The sequence below is a fragment of the Glandiceps talaboti genome, chromosome 23 (genome assembly GCF_964340395.1).
Source record: "Glandiceps talaboti chromosome 23, keGlaTala1.1, whole genome shotgun sequence".
In the NCBI taxonomy this organism is placed as follows: domain Eukaryota; kingdom Metazoa; phylum Hemichordata; class Enteropneusta; family Spengelidae; genus Glandiceps; species Glandiceps talaboti.
The window spans coordinates 10,555,302-10,576,067 of NC_135571.1; the positions used below are offsets into that span (position 1 = coordinate 10,555,302).

Sequence of the window (20,766 nt, forward strand, 5' to 3'; positions counted from 1 at the left end):
AGATTATAATACAGTACGGTCTACATAACGTGTTTGTCTACTTAACTTATAATTGTCTTCATTTACTTCTTTTACACCTCATCAAACTCTCGCGGAAATAGTGTGACTAACAAGTATCTTATTTCGGGGTCAAAGTAATTTTTTATAAATTTAAAGTAAAATAAGAAAAAATTCCTACTTTATTTTCTGAAGTCATGTTATCGGAAACAAACATTTTTTAGAAATATTTTGCCTGATTGAAAGAGTAGAAATGCCACAATATAAAATGTTGTCATCACGTAAACTGTATCTATATTCCTAACATTTAACCAATTCTTGTTTTTCCTTTTTGCCAGGGTTCACTAGTCACGGACTGCTGTGCCTTTACATGGTGTTCGTGCTGTGCAGCATGTCAACTGGAGAAGGAGGTGCAGACTTTGAATGATGCAGGGGTTTCTCTGAGACACTAAACACTGGTCGACTATGTTTTCACCACTCTGTATTCGATGATTTTATGTGTACATTTATCTTGTCTGTATGTTATTTCACATTAGTATTGTGTACCTTAGATATTTGGTGTACTTTCCCATTGGTTGTCAGAAATTTGAAGTTGTTGTTGTTGTTGTTGTTGTTGTTGTTTTGTTGCTCGGAATAAAACGTGCATTGACCAGTCTCCAAAAAATGACCACTGTAAAGTGTAATTTCCCTAAAATTATTGAAGGCGTTCAAAAATGAAGATACTAGCCACTTCTTGTTGTATAATATTTGTCAGTTCAATTTATATACATAATACATAAACAGTGACAGCATGTTACAACCTTTGTGCTAGAACACGATAAACTGTGGCTCAAAATAATACAACACACATTGAGTAAGAAATGTCCCCCCCCCCTCCCCCCGGTTACTTGTGTAAGCATTGCAAGATGCTGTTGTCATAGTAAAAAGTATATATATATATATCAACATTGTCGTCTGATGATCACTCAACGCATAAAACTCTGAGTAACGACTTATTACATCCTTATTCTTTTGAATTAAGTCTATAATGCTCTGCTACTAATATTTGCATCGAGCACTGTTCTCTCCAGTGAGATACTTACATTCATATGTATATCAACATTGATGGAAAATCATGTTAGGATTAAAATTTAGAAAAATAGTTGTCTGGCAGAATGAAAAAATTGGTCCAATACATCTTTAAAGTGGTCATATGGATGAAGATTTTTTATTTTAAATTTATAAAATACGTGTATCATGGCTTCCTACTTGAAAAATCAATGTGAAACCAAGACCAAGTCTGTGTTTGTAACTCAATACATTGCAAAATGCTAGTAATGTTTTGCAATTTCTTGAGTTACAAACACAGACTTGGTAAATGTTGTTTAACATTGATTTTTCAAGTAGGAAGCCATGATAAAATTGTTTTACAGGTTTACAAGATGGCTGCCACTGATGAATTTAAACATGTACAATACAAAACTTAATTATCATTAATATTCTACATATACATTCATTTTTTCTGCAGTTAATGTCCACAAAAAAGTTTAAGATTTGGAACAATATTCTCAAGTACCTCCAAAGCATATTATAACAAGTGTAATATTATAAAATGTTAGTGTTTTTCTACAGCTATATAGGCCTATAGAGCACTTTCCCACTCTACGCTCAAAGCGCTTTAAAATTATTACCCCTGCCATGTATCTATAGCGGCACAACGGCCCTTTATACTTCCTCAACTCCCTGGGAAGCATACAATGCATTACAGCCTCTATAAACACATGGTATTAAAGCATTCACATTGCAACCTCTATCCTACCAGGTCCCCAATAATACAGCTGGGTCGACTAGGACACAAGTATGGTTCAATTTTTGTCCTTAGCTATTGACAAACATATGGTAGTAGTGAGGCCCTAACCTGCAACCTGCACATAACAAGCTGTCTATTCTAACCAGTCACCATGACTAAAACAGCCCTTCAATAAAAATGAAAAATGACAATTCAGATGTAATATACGCTATAACTAAAATGTGGTCAATGTGTTAGTATTACTAAGTTAACATAAAACTACACCAGTGTATATACTAAGTTATTATAACTTAAGATAACAACACCTGTGTATATGTATAGTACGTAACAAAGTAACTGCACTAATATATGATGAAAGACAAATGCCGACATCAGACCGTGGAAGAACAGAATCTGTTACAAACAGGGAAAGTAAACAAATGGATTTATAACACTTGGCACATGTTGGAATAGCAGAGACTTGTATTACATTTCATCATTTGATAAGAACAGTTTTATGGCCTCTTTACATAATATGAAATGCCAGGGGATCTGGAAATTTGTTTGTGAACGTGAACTATTATGTAAAGTGACCATAAAACTGTTCTTATCAAATGATGGAATGTAATACAAGTCTCTGTACTTCCAACATGCTGTGCCAAGTGTTATTAATCCAATTCAGTTGTTTACTTTCCTTGTTTGTCACAGGTTCCATTTGTCCATGGTATGATGTCAGCAGTTGTAGAATGGCAACACTCATTATACTATACATTTGTAAAGATTTTCAGACAGAATAATTACTGACATATAAAGGCCTAAAAAAATTGTGTGGTTCCGATTACGCTCAATTTTAGAATAGGTGGGGTAGGTTGATTTTTTTTAAGCGTGAGTGTCTAGTTCAGGTAGTTAAGTTTTCCGTTGTTTTCCATATGGTTTCTGTGTTATTGAATTCTTCCCACCAGATGTACAGCCATTACAGATTGGAAGAACAGTTTTATACTGTCTTTTTAAGTTGATGTCTGTATCCACTATTTCTCGCGAAACTTGACAATTTTCGCAATTTTATTTTAATTTTTCTCAAATATCTAAAATAAAAAGTTTAGGGTCAGCCAAGAAAAACTAGGTGGGTTGGTAACCAGAACCAAACAATTTTTTTAGTCCTAAAATGTTTGTTTCGAGTTCAATCATTGACCGAATACGAACACTTTCATTTTCAATTTGGAACCAACTTTACTATGACGATTCTTGTCTGTCTACGTACTGCATACAAACTTTAAGGTTACAGCCTCTTCTGAGTTATATAACAAATATATATAATGTCATAGAGGGCGTTCTAATGTACCTTAGGTGAACTAAGTGATTAGTCAAATATATCCTTGGAAAAATAATACATATATGAATCAATCACAACAATTAAAGAGTACCCGTTTCCAGTATGAAGTAAAGTTCAGAGGCGCTGTACAGTTAGAAATTGAAAATTTTCGTGAATAAGTATGTTTTAAGGTTCTTCCTGAAGGCATTAACTGTGGGTGTCTGTCGAAGCTCCAGTTGTATTTTGTTCTGAAGAAGTGGTGCGGCAAGTGAGAAGGCACAGTCGGTAAGGAATTAAGTCTGTAATTGGGTTTAAACAGTAAATATTTGTCCGATGACCAAAGTGTGCGTAGATTAGGCTTCTCACGGATAGTGTCCGATAAGTAAGACGGTGAAAGACCATGCAATATTTCATAGGTGGTCAGGAGAACTTTGTAATCAACTCTGTAGTGTACTGGCAACCAGTCCCGTTCCGTTAGTACTGGTGTAATGTGTTGATGTTTCTTTACCCGTGTGACGATCCTTGCAGTGCAATGAAACGGAGGTACAGCTCTAATTAGTACTTTTTGATTGGTCAGTTTACAATTTTGACCAGGTGTAAGGTCGTTCTTCAGAAATAATGTTATCGATGTTGTCTTCTAGACTGATGGCGTTGTTAAATTCAATACTGGTGCTACTGTTGTCAAATCTGACGGATATATCGGTGAATCAAAATCTTCATAGAGTACACCTGTCAATCATAAAGAAAATATAGGTATTATTCAGTTGGGTTTAGATTCTTGAAAATTATTTAAATTATTAAAACACATGTGGCAACAAACACACGAACAAACAAACAAATAAACAAATAAATACATCTTCAACACATGTGAGCATGCTATGGGACCCATTGACGAGCAAATACTACAACAAACACACAAACAAATACACATCTTCAATACATGTGGTCATAAAGCATACTATGGGACATTTGAAGGAGTAAATACTACAACAAACAAACAAACAAACAAACAAACAAATGCGCATCTTCAACAAGTGGACATATAGCGTACTATTGGACCCATTGGAGCAAATACTACAACAAAAAACCCAACTAACAAATACGCATCTTCAACAAATGGTCATAAAGCATACTATGGGACCCTTTGAGGAGCAACTACTGCAACAAACAAGCTAACAAACAAAAAAGCAAACATAAAATTAGTACTTGTAACACGTGCTGTCAAAACACATAATGTAGTCAAATGTATTGTAGACATTTATACAGCAACACACATAAAAACACGTACCTGCAACACATGCAGTCATAAAACATGCGATGGAGCCTGCTATAAGAGCACGTACAGCAACTTCTGCAAGATCAGTTTTCCTTGCAGGACACATGGGTGTAATTCCTCCTAGCTGGATGCCCAAAGCACTAATATTTGAAAACCCACAGAGGGCATAGGTGGCAATCAACTCACCACGTTTCTGAAGTAAAACACATTTATGGAAATGATAGAACAGTTGGTTGGAAATGTGACTTCATTTGTGCTAAATTAATGTAAAGCGAATAGATATATATATATATATATATATATGAGGAGATACAGTGGATTTCAAAATACTGTTCAATTTCTGTTTGATGCAACCACACAGATCTCATTAAGGAACTATGCACATGCTTCACTTTAATACCATACACACACACATACACACACACACACAGGTATACACACACACATACACACACACACACACACACACACACACACACACACACACACACACACATATCTATATACACATATACAAATTACCAATCTTACCGATATACGACCTTCTTTGAGTATGACTGAAAGTTTTGCATATGCAACGAATTCATTCAGGAATGTTTTGATGCCAATCAATTCTGCTACGATGTGACAATCTTCCCATGGTGTTCCCATCAACCATGCCACAGGCATTAAGACGTATGAACAAATTACCTGTAAGTTAAAAACCAAATCCCTTTCCTTTGTAAATGAATTAAGATGTAAGTATTATATAGTTAACATTAGTGTGCGTATGTACACACACAACACACACACACACACACATACACACATACAGACACACACACAGACACACACACACACACACACATGCACACACACACGTACACAATATAAATATCCAAATAATGATGACACTACTTGTGAGTTACTTTTAGATAGCTAGCTTACCTCAAAGGAGAGTTCAGGATAGCCCACCATACCACCAAGCCAGCTGAGTACTGCATTGACAAATGCTAAGAGTGCAATAAATGCTATAAGATTGGCAGCAATATTGGCAACTAAAGAGACAGCGGTAGATGCCCCATTTGATGCTGCCTCTATCACATTTCTCTCTTTCCTGTTAAATTTAGAAGAAAAAATATTTTAATTAGAATGTAACAAATTTTTTCCTTTTGTCCTTAGCACTAAATTAATGTCTGAGAAATTTTCCTCACACCTAAGGAAACATATTGAATAATCAAATCTTTCTGATTTCAATATGTAATAAATCAAACCTTGAATTCGTTTCTGTAATGTCTGTATATATGTTAGTGCAACCCAAAATGGTTAACCTGATTGGCTGCCATCAATGACTCAATGACCAATGGGTGCCTCGCTGTACATGTTTACTAGGTTTAAAGATGAAAACGTTCATACCTTGTCGATTCTCCAAATAAATGGCCTAGCTTGGCCCACTTTTCGTTTATGAAATTATACAATGTCTTTTATGTTGAGCCACCTGACAATTACGTCCAATCAAATTTCAGCAGACATGTAAAAAATAGCTGAAATGGGAGCATATGATTGGTCTATGTTCTCCCGGACTATGACAACTTATGCCATTTGTGCTAACAAAAGAGTGCTAGATAGAGGACAAACGATATTCAAGTCGTAAAAATTAAGATGACAAGTAAACTATTTCATACAGTAATTAACAATGACAACAACAACACTAACAACATTTTAATTATTCCCCACTATTTTTCTTCATTCAGCCAAGGAAACTATGAGTGACCTAAGGGGTCTTGTCACTACAAGTTGTTAGATAGTTAGGTGGATAAGCACGAAGATTGTTCACTTTGGGGTAGAATGTTGAAATTTGGTGTGTATGCATAACTTTTGAATGCGAACTTATTTTGATATAGTGCCAATTGAATGGCGCCCTCTAGCGAGTAGTGACAAACCCCTAGATCACGAGTATTTTCCAGCTAAATGAAGAAAAATATTTGGGAATAATATACATCCTCAAACATAAATTACGAAAATCAGAATAATGGCGATTTGGAACGTGTAAACACTGTTAAACTTGTGACATACACGGGTTGTCGTGATGTAGAAAGACCAGGGTATATGATTCACATCTTCTGTTCAAAGATAATTTGGCTTTGTCTTATGATTTGTTTAAATGTTTTGTTCACTGATGCCTATATGATCTACAAACACTTGTAAAATGATAAGATAACTATACTTAGGAAGTTTATAATTGTAGTGTGTTGTTATCGTGATAAGACACGCATGGTTGTGTTTTCCCCTGAAATTTCTGTAACTTCTTTTTTAAATGAAAAGTTCATTGTGATGATCGTGTATTGTTTGTCAAAATATAAGACTTGAGGACTTTGCAACCATCTTCCTCCTGAAACAGTTTACTGAATATACTTAACCAATCAGAAAACAGCTTACTTAATGTCCATCTTCTTTAACACCTGTTCTTGACTCATGTAGTTTGAGTGCTCAATCTCTGGATAGAATAATTTGGAGATTGCGAGAGCTGCCGGTGCTGACATAACTGATGCTGAGATAAGATGTGATGAACTGATACCATACGCAATGTAAGCACCAAGTACGCTACCAGCTATTGTTGCAAATCCACCGGTCATGACTGCATGGAGTTCTGATTTTGTCATGTCTGCCAGGAAAGGTTTTATCAATAATGGCGCCTCAGTCTGTAAAGTGAGAAAACTCAGAAATTATGAACCCTAGTTTTAAAGTGGTCATATGGATGACGATTTAGTATTTATTTGGATTTTTAATTTATAAAACAATTCTATCATGGCCATTGTCGCAAACCATGGCCTGTTTTACGGCAACGTTCTCACCATTTATTTCGAAATGTAGTGGTAGAAATAATAACTCTGGTTTGCCAGAATGATCATGGCTTCCTACTTGAAAAATCAATGTGAAACAATATATGCCAAGTCCTTGTTTGTAACTCACTAAATTACAAAAGATTAATAAAATGTGTAAAATCTTTGTTATTGTACGTACAATAACAAACTTTTTATACATTCTTTTAGCTTTTTGCAATGTATTCTGTTACAAACACAGACATAGTCTATGTTGTTTTACATTGATTTTTCTAGTAGGAAGCCATGATAAAATTGTTTTATAAATTTAAAAATCCAAAATAAATACCAAATACTCATACATATGGTAAAAAGTTTGGGATGAATGATGCATCATGGGAAAAATGATGATAAATATGAATCAATCAGTATTGTTAACAATCTTGCTACATTGTTTGTAACCACAAATAACGTAGTCATGGTTACAATGACCATGGTAGGAGATTTATCAATAGCTTCACATTAGGTACTATGGGTTGTCAGTGGCCGTGCGGTTATAGCTCGTACACCTCTTACCTCTGCAGTCTGGGTTCGAACCTGCCAGGTATCATCTGGTTTTGATTTAAAATTTAACCAGGTCTGTATGTAAGAAGGGTGACGTTTAGTTTTACCCTGCTGAACAACGCAGGTTTTCCCCAGGTACTCCAGTTTCTTCCTGCTTCTTCAATACTAGGGCACTAGGGTGCTGCTCTTGCGGTGACCATTCAACAAATTTCCAACCGAATTTATTTCGACAAATAAAGATTATTATAACTACAGATATATAATCCCATAGTCCTAATTTGCATGTGAGCATGTTCAGTCTGGTTTGCAAGTTCCCTACTAACAAATCCTAATTAGCATAGTGAAGGATTAGTAAGATAACAAGCTTACCTGACCGATAAAAATGTTGCCAGCAGCGTTCAAAGACTCAGTTGCTGACGTCTTCATAGTAATTTGCATAATCCATGCAACCTTACTGATCACAAATTGCATCACATCCAAATAATAGAGAATTGATATGACACAACTGAAAAATATAACGACTGGTAGAACCTATAAAATGAACACAAAACATAAGAGTTATAAGCTAGGGATGATCACACAGTATGTCACACAAGCTTAGCAAACAAACATCGTTCCTTTAGGTCTAAACCCCCTCCCCCCTCCCCTTAAATGAATATTGAAAACTGAGACATCAACATGTTTTATATATGATGTAAACTATGATGAAAATTGTAGTAGTTACACCACTATGATTGATGCAATGTAAAAATATGATTGTGAACAATTAAAATACTACCAGAAACCCTGCACCATATCTCACATTAGAAGTAAATAAAAAAATTCATTAATTTTATCAACATCTCAGTAGTAAATACAAAAACTGTTATCATTGAAGGAGTGAAACTTTTCCATCGGAATTTGGTTAGAAGTGCAAAAATGAAGTTCAGCAATCGCATTGATGCCAGCTAGACCCCCTCACCCCCTAAAGGAACGAAGTTTGCTTAATGAGCTTGAGTGACATTCTGCAATTATCCCTTAAGTTGGTAGATTATCATTAAGAACTAACCACTTTAGTAATTATATAATCATATGTATATGTATGGCCAAGAAACCAAGAAAAAAAAAATTTGTTTCAGGTCAGGAGAGTTTGTCTAAAAACGACGCGACGACACAATTTTTTTTTGGTTTGGTTTGTGTGCTTTTTTTGTAATTCTCAACAAACCTGTCACTCAATATCAGTAATTTCACGGTCTTTTCTCATTTGAGGCATTCAATTCCATACTTACCTGTCACTCAATACAATCATAGACCCTCCTGTAGGGACTATATGATACAATTAGGCTAATCTCGCTGTCTTTTCTCAGTCAAGGCATTCAATCCCATACTTACCTGTCACTCAATACAATTAGGCTAATCTCGCTGTCTTTCTCATTCGTGGCAATAAAAACTTGTAAGGTCTCGTCTACCCACTCTCACAGCCCACGAGCCTATAATACCCCAATACTCAGTTCTCATTGCCTCAATCGTCACCCAAAGTGGACGGCATTTCTTTTCTCGGCGACAATTGAGTACACTTCGAAGCCTTTTCAAACAAGACTTCTCATTTCGTACTCAGGCTCATAAGTTTTTTACATCGATTGTGTACTTTAATCAAGTTTTAGTATACTTTTCGATCCTTTAAGAAATTTATTTCAAGAAACTTCTCATTGCGTCAGTGCAGTAAGGTCGTATCTGCCTATACAATTTTAATTGCATAAGCAGATATGATCTTATTGCACTGATAAGATGTTCTAGTCTCTTTGGCTATACACACTAAAGCACAATTCAACCAACTGTCTCCATTAGAAGAGTCTTGAGAGATAGTGATACAAAAAAAAAATTATACAAACTTTTGCTGATCAATTGGAAAACTATAGTAACAGTAAAATGTTTAGAGATGAATTATATTTACATGTTCTATATATAACACTCACCTTAAAAGCAAAGAAATGCACCATATAACTATCAGGGTCCATACCACTAAACAAAAACTTAGATCCTTCATCGGTGTACTCTAAAAATGTCTGTGTTTGGTCACCAAGCCATTTAAATGTTTGATAACCAGCTCTTGTTTTAAGAATGAACACACCAAGGATGAATTGGAGACCGAGACCCCACAGAACTGGACGCCATTTTACCTGTTGCCAAACAAAACATTCATTTGAGTGTTAATGTCATGTTCTGCTATTGAGACCCAGCGCACCACTTGTTGTGTGTGAGTGTGTGAGTGTGTATGTGTGTGTGTCAGTGTGTGAGTGTGTGTATGTGTGCATGTCTGTGTCTGTATGTGCATGTACCATTTATATGTATGTATGTATGTATGAATGCATGCATGCATGCATGTATGTATATATGTACGTACGTACGTACGTACGTACGTACGTATGTATGTATGTATGTATGTATGTGTGTGTTTGTCTGTGTTTGTGTTTCACTTTGTCGAAAAGAGTTGGTTCAAATAAAATGAAATTTTGCATACATGTTTATGGTAAATTATTAGCACAGGGGGCTCAGGCTTATAGTTAAGTTTATGAAAAACACAAACAAACAAACAAACAAACAAACAAACAAACAACAAGAAACCATAAACACACTAACAAACATGAACGACAGAATAATTCTACGTCAATATAAACAATGTTTCTATGCTACAAGAATTACAATATGTTTTCCTATATGTGAAATTATTGTAGAAATACCTCTACTACGAGAACAATATTTCATATAAGGTGATTACGCACGGTGAATGTATTGTAATTCAGTGTCATATATATATATATCATTTTAATTGTCAGTGTTGATATATGTTTCTTGTTGTCTGTATGTTTGGGGGTTTTTTTGTCGGAAACATAACTTAGCTAAGTCTGCATGTGCTTCCTGTGTTAGCTAGCTACAGCTGGCATGGCTACAACTAAAACATTAAGGGCTCACTGAATGACTGCAGATGTGCATATATCATACACATTTTACGTTCCCTAAGAACACTTTAGATAGATAAGAAGCAGGCTTCCCACAGACCACTCGATACAAATATAGACAACATCATCCGACCCCTACACAGATGCACCACACATCGTCCTTGGAGAAACAAGCTATTGAAAGTCATCACATTGCAGGCTCAGATTTTAATTGACACATACAAGTGTACTGATTCAAAGTTACAAGTGATACGTGTGTGCACATAAAGTGCTTGCTTGTCAGCAGGAATGTGGTGTACTTGTTTATATTTGTAATGAGTGGTCTAGTCTGTGGGAAGCCTATTTCTTATCTAACTACATTGTTTTTGGGGAACATAAACTGTATATGATATGTACAGTCATTCGGTGATCCCTCCATGTTTTAGTTGTAATTGTTGGTCAAGACTGCAAAAAAATGTTCACGGATTATATATAGGCTTACATCTGGTTCATCTTACCTTCATGGGAGCTCTGGAGAAAATAAAACAGAACCCAATAAACACCACTAGACCCAGTGCGGAAATCATCTGTTCAGGATTATCTTTACCATACATCACCAAAAATACAATCAAACCAGCGATCAACAGGAAGTAGACGATCCTACAGATACAACAAAATATTAGCTCACATAGTGGCTCAATGAGTTACTACCAAGTTTGAGTTCAGTTAATTGTGAGTGGTGGTAAATGTGCTTCAGTAAGTACAACATTGCGAGTAAATTTTAAAATTAATATACACCAAAAACTAAGCCCGAAGACTATGTTGTTGTTGTTGTTGTTGTTTGTTTGTTTGTGTTTGTTTGTAAAGAAAACCCTAAAACTAGTATGAATCTGTTATGAACGTGTTTATCCTTATTTACCTGTCAAATTCTCAACCGATTTGAATTCCCCTGGGTCACATGATACGAATACAGGCCATGATTGGCTAATTACTTGGGAAAAGAATTGTTTACAGCTTGTCAACATTTACAGGGAATTACCAATGTTTTCAGAAGTGCAGACATTCTATCGTTAGTGTTATTTCATTTTGCCTACCTGTAGACTTGAAGGACTTAGTCCTACATACACTATTGTAGCTATCTTAACTCATAGTACACCACTGACCAGCTAGCCTACCTGTAGATTTGAAGGACTAATACTACTACACTATTTCAGCTATCCTAACTGTAGCCTACCTGTAGACTTGAAGGACTAATGCTACTACACTATTTCAGCTATCCTAACTGTAGCCTACCTGTAGACTTGAAGGAGTAACACTACTACACTATTCCACTATCCAAACTGTAGCCTACCTGTAGACTTGAAGGACTAATGCTACTACACTATTTCAGCTATCCTAACTGTAGCCTACCTGTAGATTTGAAGGACTAATGCTACTACACTATTTCAGCTATCCTAACTGTAGCCTACCTGTAGACTTGAAGGACTAATGCTACTACACTATTTCAGCTATCCTAACTGTAGCCTACCTGTAGTCTTGAAGGACAAACACTACAGTACTACACTATTTCTGCTATCCTAACTGTAGCCTACCTGTAGTCTTGAAGGACTTACACTACTTCAGCTATCCTAACTGTAGCCTACCTGTAGACTTGAAGGACTAACACTACTACACTATTTCAGCCAACTTAACTGTAGCCTACCTGTAGACTTGAAGGACTAACACTACTACGTTATTTCAGCTATCTTAACTGTAGCCTACCTGTAGACTTGAAGGACTAACACTACTACACTATTTCAGCTATCTTAACTGTAGCCTACCTGTAGACTTGAAGGACTAACACTACTACACTATTTCAGCTATCCTAACTGTAGCCTACCTGTAGACTTGAAGGACTAACACTACTACACTATTTCAGCTATCCTAACTGTAGCCTACCTGTAGTCTTGAAGGACTAACATTACTACACTATTTCTGCTATCCTAACTGTAGCCTACCTGTAGACTTGAAGGACTAACACTACTACACTATTTCAGCTATCTGAACTGTAGCCTACCTGTTCATCTTGAAGGACTAACACTACTACACTATTTCAGCTATCCTAACTGTAGTCTACCTGTAGTCTTGAAGGACTAACACTACTACACTATTTCAGCTATCCTACCTGTAGCCTACCTGTAGACTTGAAGGACTAACACTACTACACTATTTCAGCTATCCTAACTGTAGCCTGCCTGTAGATTTGAAGGACTAACACTACTACGTTATTTCAGCTATCCTAACTATAGCCTACCTGTAGACTTGTAGGACTAACACTACTACACTATTTCACCTATCCTAACTGTAATTGTTTTAGAAGATTTGTAATTTGTCCAATTGGTGTGGTAAAAGTTTGTTTCTTATTCAGTTTTGTCTTTTGGTGAACTTGTCCAGAAAAGTGTTCACAATTTTGTTAAGAGCGTGACACACAGTAGCAATATTTATTTATGTATGTACTGTGATTCTCTCCATTGCAGGCATTGGAGAGATATTTATTTTTCTAATGATTATTTTATCATTACTTTTTATACTTGTCTTTATTGGCCTCAAGCCTGATTCAAGCAATAAATAAATGAATAAAGAAAGAAAGAAAGAAAGAAAGAAAGAAAGAAAGAAAGAAAGAAAGAAAAATAAAGAAAGAAAGAAAAAGAAATAAAGAAATAAAGAAAAAAAATCATAATTTTATATATATTGATGAAAATGAATATTTGGAATCATTTTCATGCTATCAGAAACTGTAACAGATCTCAACAGCGGCCATGTTCCTCCTCACACTAGTGATATACACATACTCATACACTTGGTCATGAAGTGAGCCAACAGCAGTGAGGCTTGGTAACCATGACGATATGTAAAAGGTTGTTGTGTATACTCACCATTTAAGAATGTACCATTTTCGGTCAATAGCCTCCATCATAGGTGTTAAACAGTTTTCTGAAATTGTTTCCCCAAAATAATCTCGGACCAGCATGTACAGGAGGTACAGCAATACAAGTGCTGTCATGACAACAAGAGCGGTAGCTTTCTGGAAGTCGTAGTAGCAGGCGTAGATGAAATACGAGAAGTACAAAGACGTGAGAATACCATAGCAACTATAATGGATAGGTTTCTTGTGATCCACGTAGTACACATGGACTGTCGCAGAAGAATGTTGAACCCACTGTTAAAAAAAACGTAAAAAAGAACTGTGATGCATTATATCATACCAATACTAAACATTTTGGATTAAAGGAAAAGTCCAGTCAGACTTATTTCTGTCTTTAGTACACTTGTATTGATTACTGCTATCAACTTAAAGGTAAAGTCCAGTCAGACTTATTTCTGTCTTTAGTACACTTGTATTGATTACTGCTATCAACTTAAAGGAAAAGTCCAGTCAGACTTATTTCTACCTTTAGTACACTTGTATTGATTACTGCTATCAACTTAAAGGTAAAGTCCAGTCAGACTTATTTCTACCTTTAGTACACTTGTATTGATTACTACTATCAACTCAAACTAAAAGTCCAGTTAGACTTATTTCTACCTTTAGTACACTTGTATTGATTACTACTATCAACTCAAACTAAAAGTCCAGTCAGACTTATTTCTGTCTTCAGTACACTTGTATTGATTACTGAATTTTAAAACATGTGCTCTTTTCTCCAAATTACAGAGACCTTTTCCTACATGACTGCATCTGTATCTCACAGTAAACCTGTTTCTTGAGTTAGTTAGTATATTATGAAGAATTAAATTCACTCATCATAATATACAAACTATCTAACTTGTTTTATCTAAACTGTCTCACATGGTGTTTCATAGAAACTTGAAACTCATTGTCAATCAGTCATTTCTGCATCTGTTTGTCTCTGTTTCTGTCTGTTTTACCCCATCTGTCTGTCTGTCTGTCTGTCTGTCTGTCTGTCTGTCTGTCTGTCTGTGTCTCCACTTCCTTCCATTCCCTTCCCTTCTGTCCTATAAGCTCCTCTACAAAGAAGCCTCACCTGTGCAACTCGATTCGGATTTTCCTCTTCTTCTCCTTGAGTTGGTGGCTCATCGCCTGCAGGAGGTGGACTGTCAACAGCAGAACTATTCCTGGAATACGTCGGTGGCATATCAGCTTGTATTCCCATAGAATTCCTTGTTGATGGTGTTGTTGCATTGTGCATGTCTCCCATAGGTATACCATACTCTTGACGCTGAAAACCAGACAATATGACTTATGAAAAGGACTTCTGAGTTATTCTAGAAGAAGACATACTGGGACTCCGACCATGTCTCACTGAAGTTGACTTTACTTTTTGCTGTATTAAGCTTTAAGGATTCATAGATTTTCCATGATTTAATTTTTTTTTTTGAAATTTTGAAAAAAATTAATTTTTGTTTTCTTTTGTTGGATATGAAGATGTTGTTCAACTGATTGCAACATGTTAAGCCATCTCTGCTGGTGATTGAAGTTTATTAGGCTAACGAAAAGAATGGTTGATGTCACTTTTTCCATCAATCTTAGGGAACATGTATATAATATATAAATCTATCCACTATGCAAGATGTTATTAATATTGTCTTCAAGTCACAAATACACATCAAGAAAGACATTTCTACTTTTGAGATGCTACACACAATTGATTGATAGCTAGTGAAAGCAAAACTGAAGCTTTCGTCTACACACCTGTGAACATCATATTGGTGAGTAAGTCCACAGGTGGGGATGAAAGCGTCAGTTTTTCTTTCACTAAATATCAACAGGGAACTTGCAAACCCGCCATGTTGAATGTTGCATCATGGGAAATGTGATAATAAATGCTGATCAAATAGTATTATGAACAATATTGTTATATTGTTTGTAACCACAAATGGTCAATCCATAGTCACCCTGACCATTGTGGGATGTTTATTTCATCGGTAGTTCCAGATTAGGTATTACGATAACCTCAGATAATCCCATAGTCCTTTGCATCTGAGCATGCTCAGTCTGGATTGCAAGTTCCCTATTGCATGTAGTGTTTCTGAAGTTGGAATGACTATGTTGATAAAGTAACCTACACAGATGAGTTTGTATTATACAAATAGATGGTTAGATGAGTTTATTAATTTAAAAGAATTTAATATTTGAATAAAAAGTGTACGTCTCTGATTGGATCATTATTCATTTACAAGTCTGACACTTTTCAGGGTCACAGTTCATCTTACCAACAACCTTTGACCTACCTTGTTGTCATAGTTACCTTTGACCTACATTGTTGTCATAGTTACTTTACTTGGCAAACAAGAATAAATTTTGAACTTTTTGGGCTAATTATCTACACATATTACCATTTCCAGGGCTCTCTGATAGTCAGGAATATCTTCCAATCGGATAATTATCCCAATGTGGGATCAAAACTATGCAACGAATGTACTTTCCATATTTATTGCAATCAGGATAAACGATCTTTGACTTAAATTACTGAAAGGTATCATTGATTTATCCCAGTTGGAATAAATGTATAATATTATTTCAGACTAAATGTACTGAAAACTTGATCTGGGCAACGTATGTCCGATGCGATCCCTAGCTTTTTTGTAGGTCTTTGAAAGTAGAAAGTGTACATACATACTAATTTTCATGTGACTGTCATCTTATGGTTACACGCACTAGAGAGTTCAAAGTTCATTTATCCCGTTCGAGATACAAAAGTTATCCTGATCGGGATAAATATCCCAATTGGGGTATATTGCTGACAGAATGAGAGTTGGATAAAATTCCTGGTTTTTCCAGGAGTGTATTTGTCATGTATTCTGTTATGTTGTATGCCTAGATGACGTCATGCATAGTTGTTTGAAGAGAGGACAGACTATGGGTGTGTTATGACAGCATAAATTCACTCAGATTGAATGAAACCATTCACAAACACACATGTTATTAGGACCTACTCCTGTCCGGTCCTGACCTGTTCAGGTGGAGTGATTACACATAAAAGACCCAACCTGGACAACTGAATAATGATGAATGATGAACGCCCAGGTCAGAAAACAGTTGTCAGTCTTTGAACCACCAACAATTTAGAACAACCTTTTCTAGTTGTTGTGAGCTTTGAAGAAAAAGATATACATGCAGGTTGCCTCGGTAATCTCTATCACCATATACTAAAAAGAGTGAATTTGTTTATTGTTTTCTGTAGTAATATTTGTATGCAATGTATTTATAAAGTGTGCCCATATCTGAATAAAATGAGACCATCCTCAGTTATACACAAACAGCCTTTATGCTAACAAGGTCTACTAGCCCAGACCACAACCTGTATTACCCAAGACATGGTGGATGATATTCAAATGGGAATTAATAACACTCCTTGAGTAGGCTTTCAAACGTCAAATAATCACGCCACAACATGATAGATTCACTGTACATGACTATACATTCATCTGCTAACTCTGCGAGACAGAAAAACCTGTTTGCCTAGTGTTCAGTTGGCCGAGTGTAATTTAATTGCTTACATCTCTAGAACTGCTTACAGTGTTACTGATAAAAAGATAAGTAATGACATAATTAAATAATATTATATAATTAATTAACTAATTAAAGATTAATTAAATAATATTATATAATTCAAAAATTATATTTGTTCATAAAATGTGTATTTGACTTATATTTCTAGAATTTATATATATATATATATATATATATATATATATATATATATATATATATATATACATATATATAACATTACAAACAACTTATATTTGTACACACGTACCTTCCTTTAGCTTTCTACAAAGTTTGACGCACAAAGTTTGACAAATAGTGCACGGTACTGTCAATGGAACTGACACCATAACTAAGATGATATTTCCTTTAATATATTCCTGCATGTGTAATTCTAAGAAAATGTTCACAATTAGCACATAAACTTGAAGATGAGACCGAGTTGTAAACAGTGGTGTAATCCATGGGGGTGTAAACTGTAATACTGGTGTTGAATAACTGCAACGATCGACTCCTTCATTCATGCCGCTGAATAACACAGATAATTTCCATGAAAATAAATCTAGGAATTACATTTTCTGCAGAACACAAGAATCCCTGTGCCATTACATGGTTTCAGGACAGCAGATTTCAAACAAAAGCATTCTGAATGTCTCTTCAGTCGAGGACTTCATCCGGTAACTTGAAAGTTTGGAAAGCTCATCCATCCATGAGGCGAATTCATGTGGTCGCGTTGATTGCTATGCTGTCTGTCTGCCTGTCACAGAATATTTGCCTATTTCAAGAGATGTACCGTTGCAATCGAAGTCGTCATCTCAGACATGAAAGCGCTCTAACCCCTGAGCAAGTAAGCCAAAATGTAACTTTACAAGCCTCATATATACGCCGGTATACCTTCAATCATTCCAAGGAGTTTGTTTCAATTTCAAAAGTTAGTGGTTGAGATGCTATAGATGCCACACGTCAATTGCTTCTCAAATTGTACCGATTTTCGCGCAGACAACATTTTACCGTCCACGTTTTGCGGCCATCAGTTTGAATTCACTCCAGAAACATTTGTAGTTGATTCTGCTCCAACTTTTAAGCGAAATTTTCTTTTCAATCGAGAATTGCTATCATCCTTTACGCGTACATGGAAAACATTAGTCCAAACATGGAGCATGGCGTCCAAACTAAACTTTTTCTCTATGAAGCTAGGGAGTTACCGCAAAGCGCATGCGCATTTACCATTCTCCAAAATAAAGAGCACTTCATCGCTAGCGCTTAGTACTGCACTTCTTTACTTTCATTTTCATGGTAACAAAGAACTGACAAAAAGTGAGCACATATCTATGACTATTGTTTTCTCAGTGACGGAAATCTTTGACAGTGTTTCTTTGTGCTAACACGGGATGTCAAACTTTTTTAGACCAAGTAAATAATAAGTTAGTAATTGAGATTGTTTGTTTTTAAAAAGTATAATACACAGTCCAGTATACAAATGATGTAATTGATAGGTATGTTTCATAGAATAGATTAATCGAACAGTCTACATATCTGAATAAAGTAGATTTTAATTTACTGTATTGTCTTGTCGAAGAACGCAAAATGTTTCACTATTAATTATATTCAAACAATAATTAAAAACTGAGAAAAACTATAAAAGTGTTTAAAACACTATAAATTAAAGACTAAAGTACAAGGTACATTGTTCATCAAGGGAAAATAATATGACTGCCATGCTATGGAATACTCCAGTTATTCTTAAGATTATGAAAGTTTAACTTAAAGTGGAATTCAGCTCAAACTTTCTTGTATTCAGATTTCTAAAGGATGACCAAAATTAATGCACCTTGAAGGTGAAGGTGAAGTTCAAGGTCACAATGGCAGAAATTTAAATGTCACATGTACATCTGGCTCAGACCTCTCAGTAAAGAAAATAGTGGTCGAAGCATCTGCCAACATTAATTACGTAGCCTTCAAGACCCAAGAAGTGTTCAGAGGTACCCCAATTCCGTCAAAATCGGCAAATGTAGCAAGGCATGCAGCATTTTGAAACGGGCAGTACGGGGTACGCTGACACCTCGCTCACGTTTACAACGTGGTATCGTCTATTTGCGTTTGCGTTAGAGGAATTGTAGCGTTTGATGAATGCTGCAGCAGGTTAAACGTCGGAACGAAAAACAGCACAAAAACAGACGAAAAGGCCCTCAAAACCACATCAAACGCTACAATTGCAGCTAGGTATACCGCTAATATAGGGTAGATTTTGAACTATTTCACAGTGATGTGCTTTTACAAATATAAAACCGACAGTTACTCCGTAATATAACCGTTGTATGGCCTCTAAATATATACGCGAGCTGTATATATAAACAACTAGCCACTAGGTGCCAGACTCTGAAAAATGCATGAAAGGGTTTGTTAAAATCACTTTATCTGAAGGTCATAGTGAGACAGGCAATTGATTGAGCGGACCTCAGACCACTATAAGAACGAACGCCTACGTATCTTTACTTCCACTCCTCTAGTACTTATAATTACTTCTCTTCCATAAGTGAGTAATTAATGAAAGTTTCTCCAAAAATTCGAAATCTAGTTATCTTGTTAGGATTAGTATGGGACTGGCCCGATGAATAAAATAAACAACACGAAGGCAATATACATGACTAAAATAACTTGCACTGAGAGGAACTAAAAGTAAAACTTACGGGTGATAATTCTATCCCATCTGGGGCAATGGCAAGAGCTGGGTTGGAGATTCCTGCTGTACTCCCATACTGGGATCGGCGAACCATCTGTTGATCATCTCGTCCGTTGTGGGCCATGTCTTGGCAGAGAAATCATAAACCCAACGGAATATCAGTCACCTTATAGCTGATCAACAATGCATACAAATAGCGGTGGTATGATTTAAAAGTACACAATACCGACAAATTTACATATGAATAAGTGACCTGAGTTTATTTCCTTATTTGGGGCACGGTACAAGAATAACAAAGGAAAGTGACATTCCCCTACCTGCAGGTCAAAGGTTAATGTGCTGTATTCGATTTACTGACAGCAAACTTTTAAAAAAAAACTTACATGCACTATGCCAATTGTTCTCCGGACGAATCTACTGTTTGGGGGGGGGGGGAACTTGACTATGTTTTCGAGTACCTTAGGGTGCGCATATTATCATGGATCTATTATTGATATAATACATCCATGATATTATGTACTTGAAATGTATATACAAATCAATGATGTTGAAAGTATTCAATGGTTGGCATGGCAACCGACTTAAAAAAAACAACGTTATACAAGTACGAAAACTTAACCGAGTCAATTGTTCTCAGACTAGTGTAGTAGTAAACAGCTAAATCTTGACTATACTCCAAGTTAATGTTGCCTGTATATGTACAAAGACGTCCACATATTGCCCCTACATTTCCTATAAACAGTTACAAAAGAGTTAGAAAACCCAAGAAAAATCGAAAGTTATAGAATCTTTGTTAGTAGCCCCCCCCCCCCCCCACACCGTAAATTGGTTTGATTGATTTTGTGTCGTTCTTATTACAAGATTTTAGAACTAGGTAGGATCGAGTGTAACCATGACAACATTTTTGTATTTGTTCTTCGCAATTCTGATTTAGCTGATTTTTCTCTAATTGCA

At 35.8% G+C, this 20,766-nt stretch overlaps 1 protein-coding gene across 1 annotated transcript; it reads right to left on the reverse strand.

The window, feature by feature from the left end:
• Positions 1-2,475: 2,475 nt before the first annotated feature.
• On the reverse strand, positions 2,476-19,990 carry LOC144452620 (solute carrier family 28 member 3-like). Its single transcript, XM_078143743.1, has 11 exons — positions 19,820-19,990; positions 14,662-14,856; positions 13,552-13,835; positions 11,155-11,296; positions 9,674-9,877; positions 8,088-8,249; positions 6,772-7,034; positions 5,281-5,449; positions 4,885-5,043; positions 4,366-4,546; positions 2,476-3,806 (listed from the first exon to the last, which is right to left on the reverse strand). Exons 1-11 carry the CDS (start codon positions 19,934-19,936, stop codon positions 3,715-3,717), a joined length of 1,968 nt encoding a protein of 655 aa, XP_077999869.1. The 5' UTR covers positions 19,937-19,990; the 3' UTR covers positions 2,476-3,714.
• Between the last annotated feature and the right edge of the window lie 776 nt (positions 19,991-20,766).

Coding starts and splice junctions, on each gene's coding strand:
- LOC144452620 (XM_078143743.1), bottom strand. CDS start 19,936: ATGGCCCACAACGGACGAGATGATCAACAGATGGTTCGCCGATCCCAG. Junction 7,035..8,087: donor GCAACATTTTTATCGGTCAG/GTAAGCTTGTTA, acceptor CTCACTTTACAG/ACTGAGGCGCCATTATTGAT. Junction 5,044..5,280: donor ATCCTGAACTCTCCTTTGAG/GTAAGCTAGCTA, acceptor TTTAACTTACAG/GTAATTTGTTCATACGTCTT.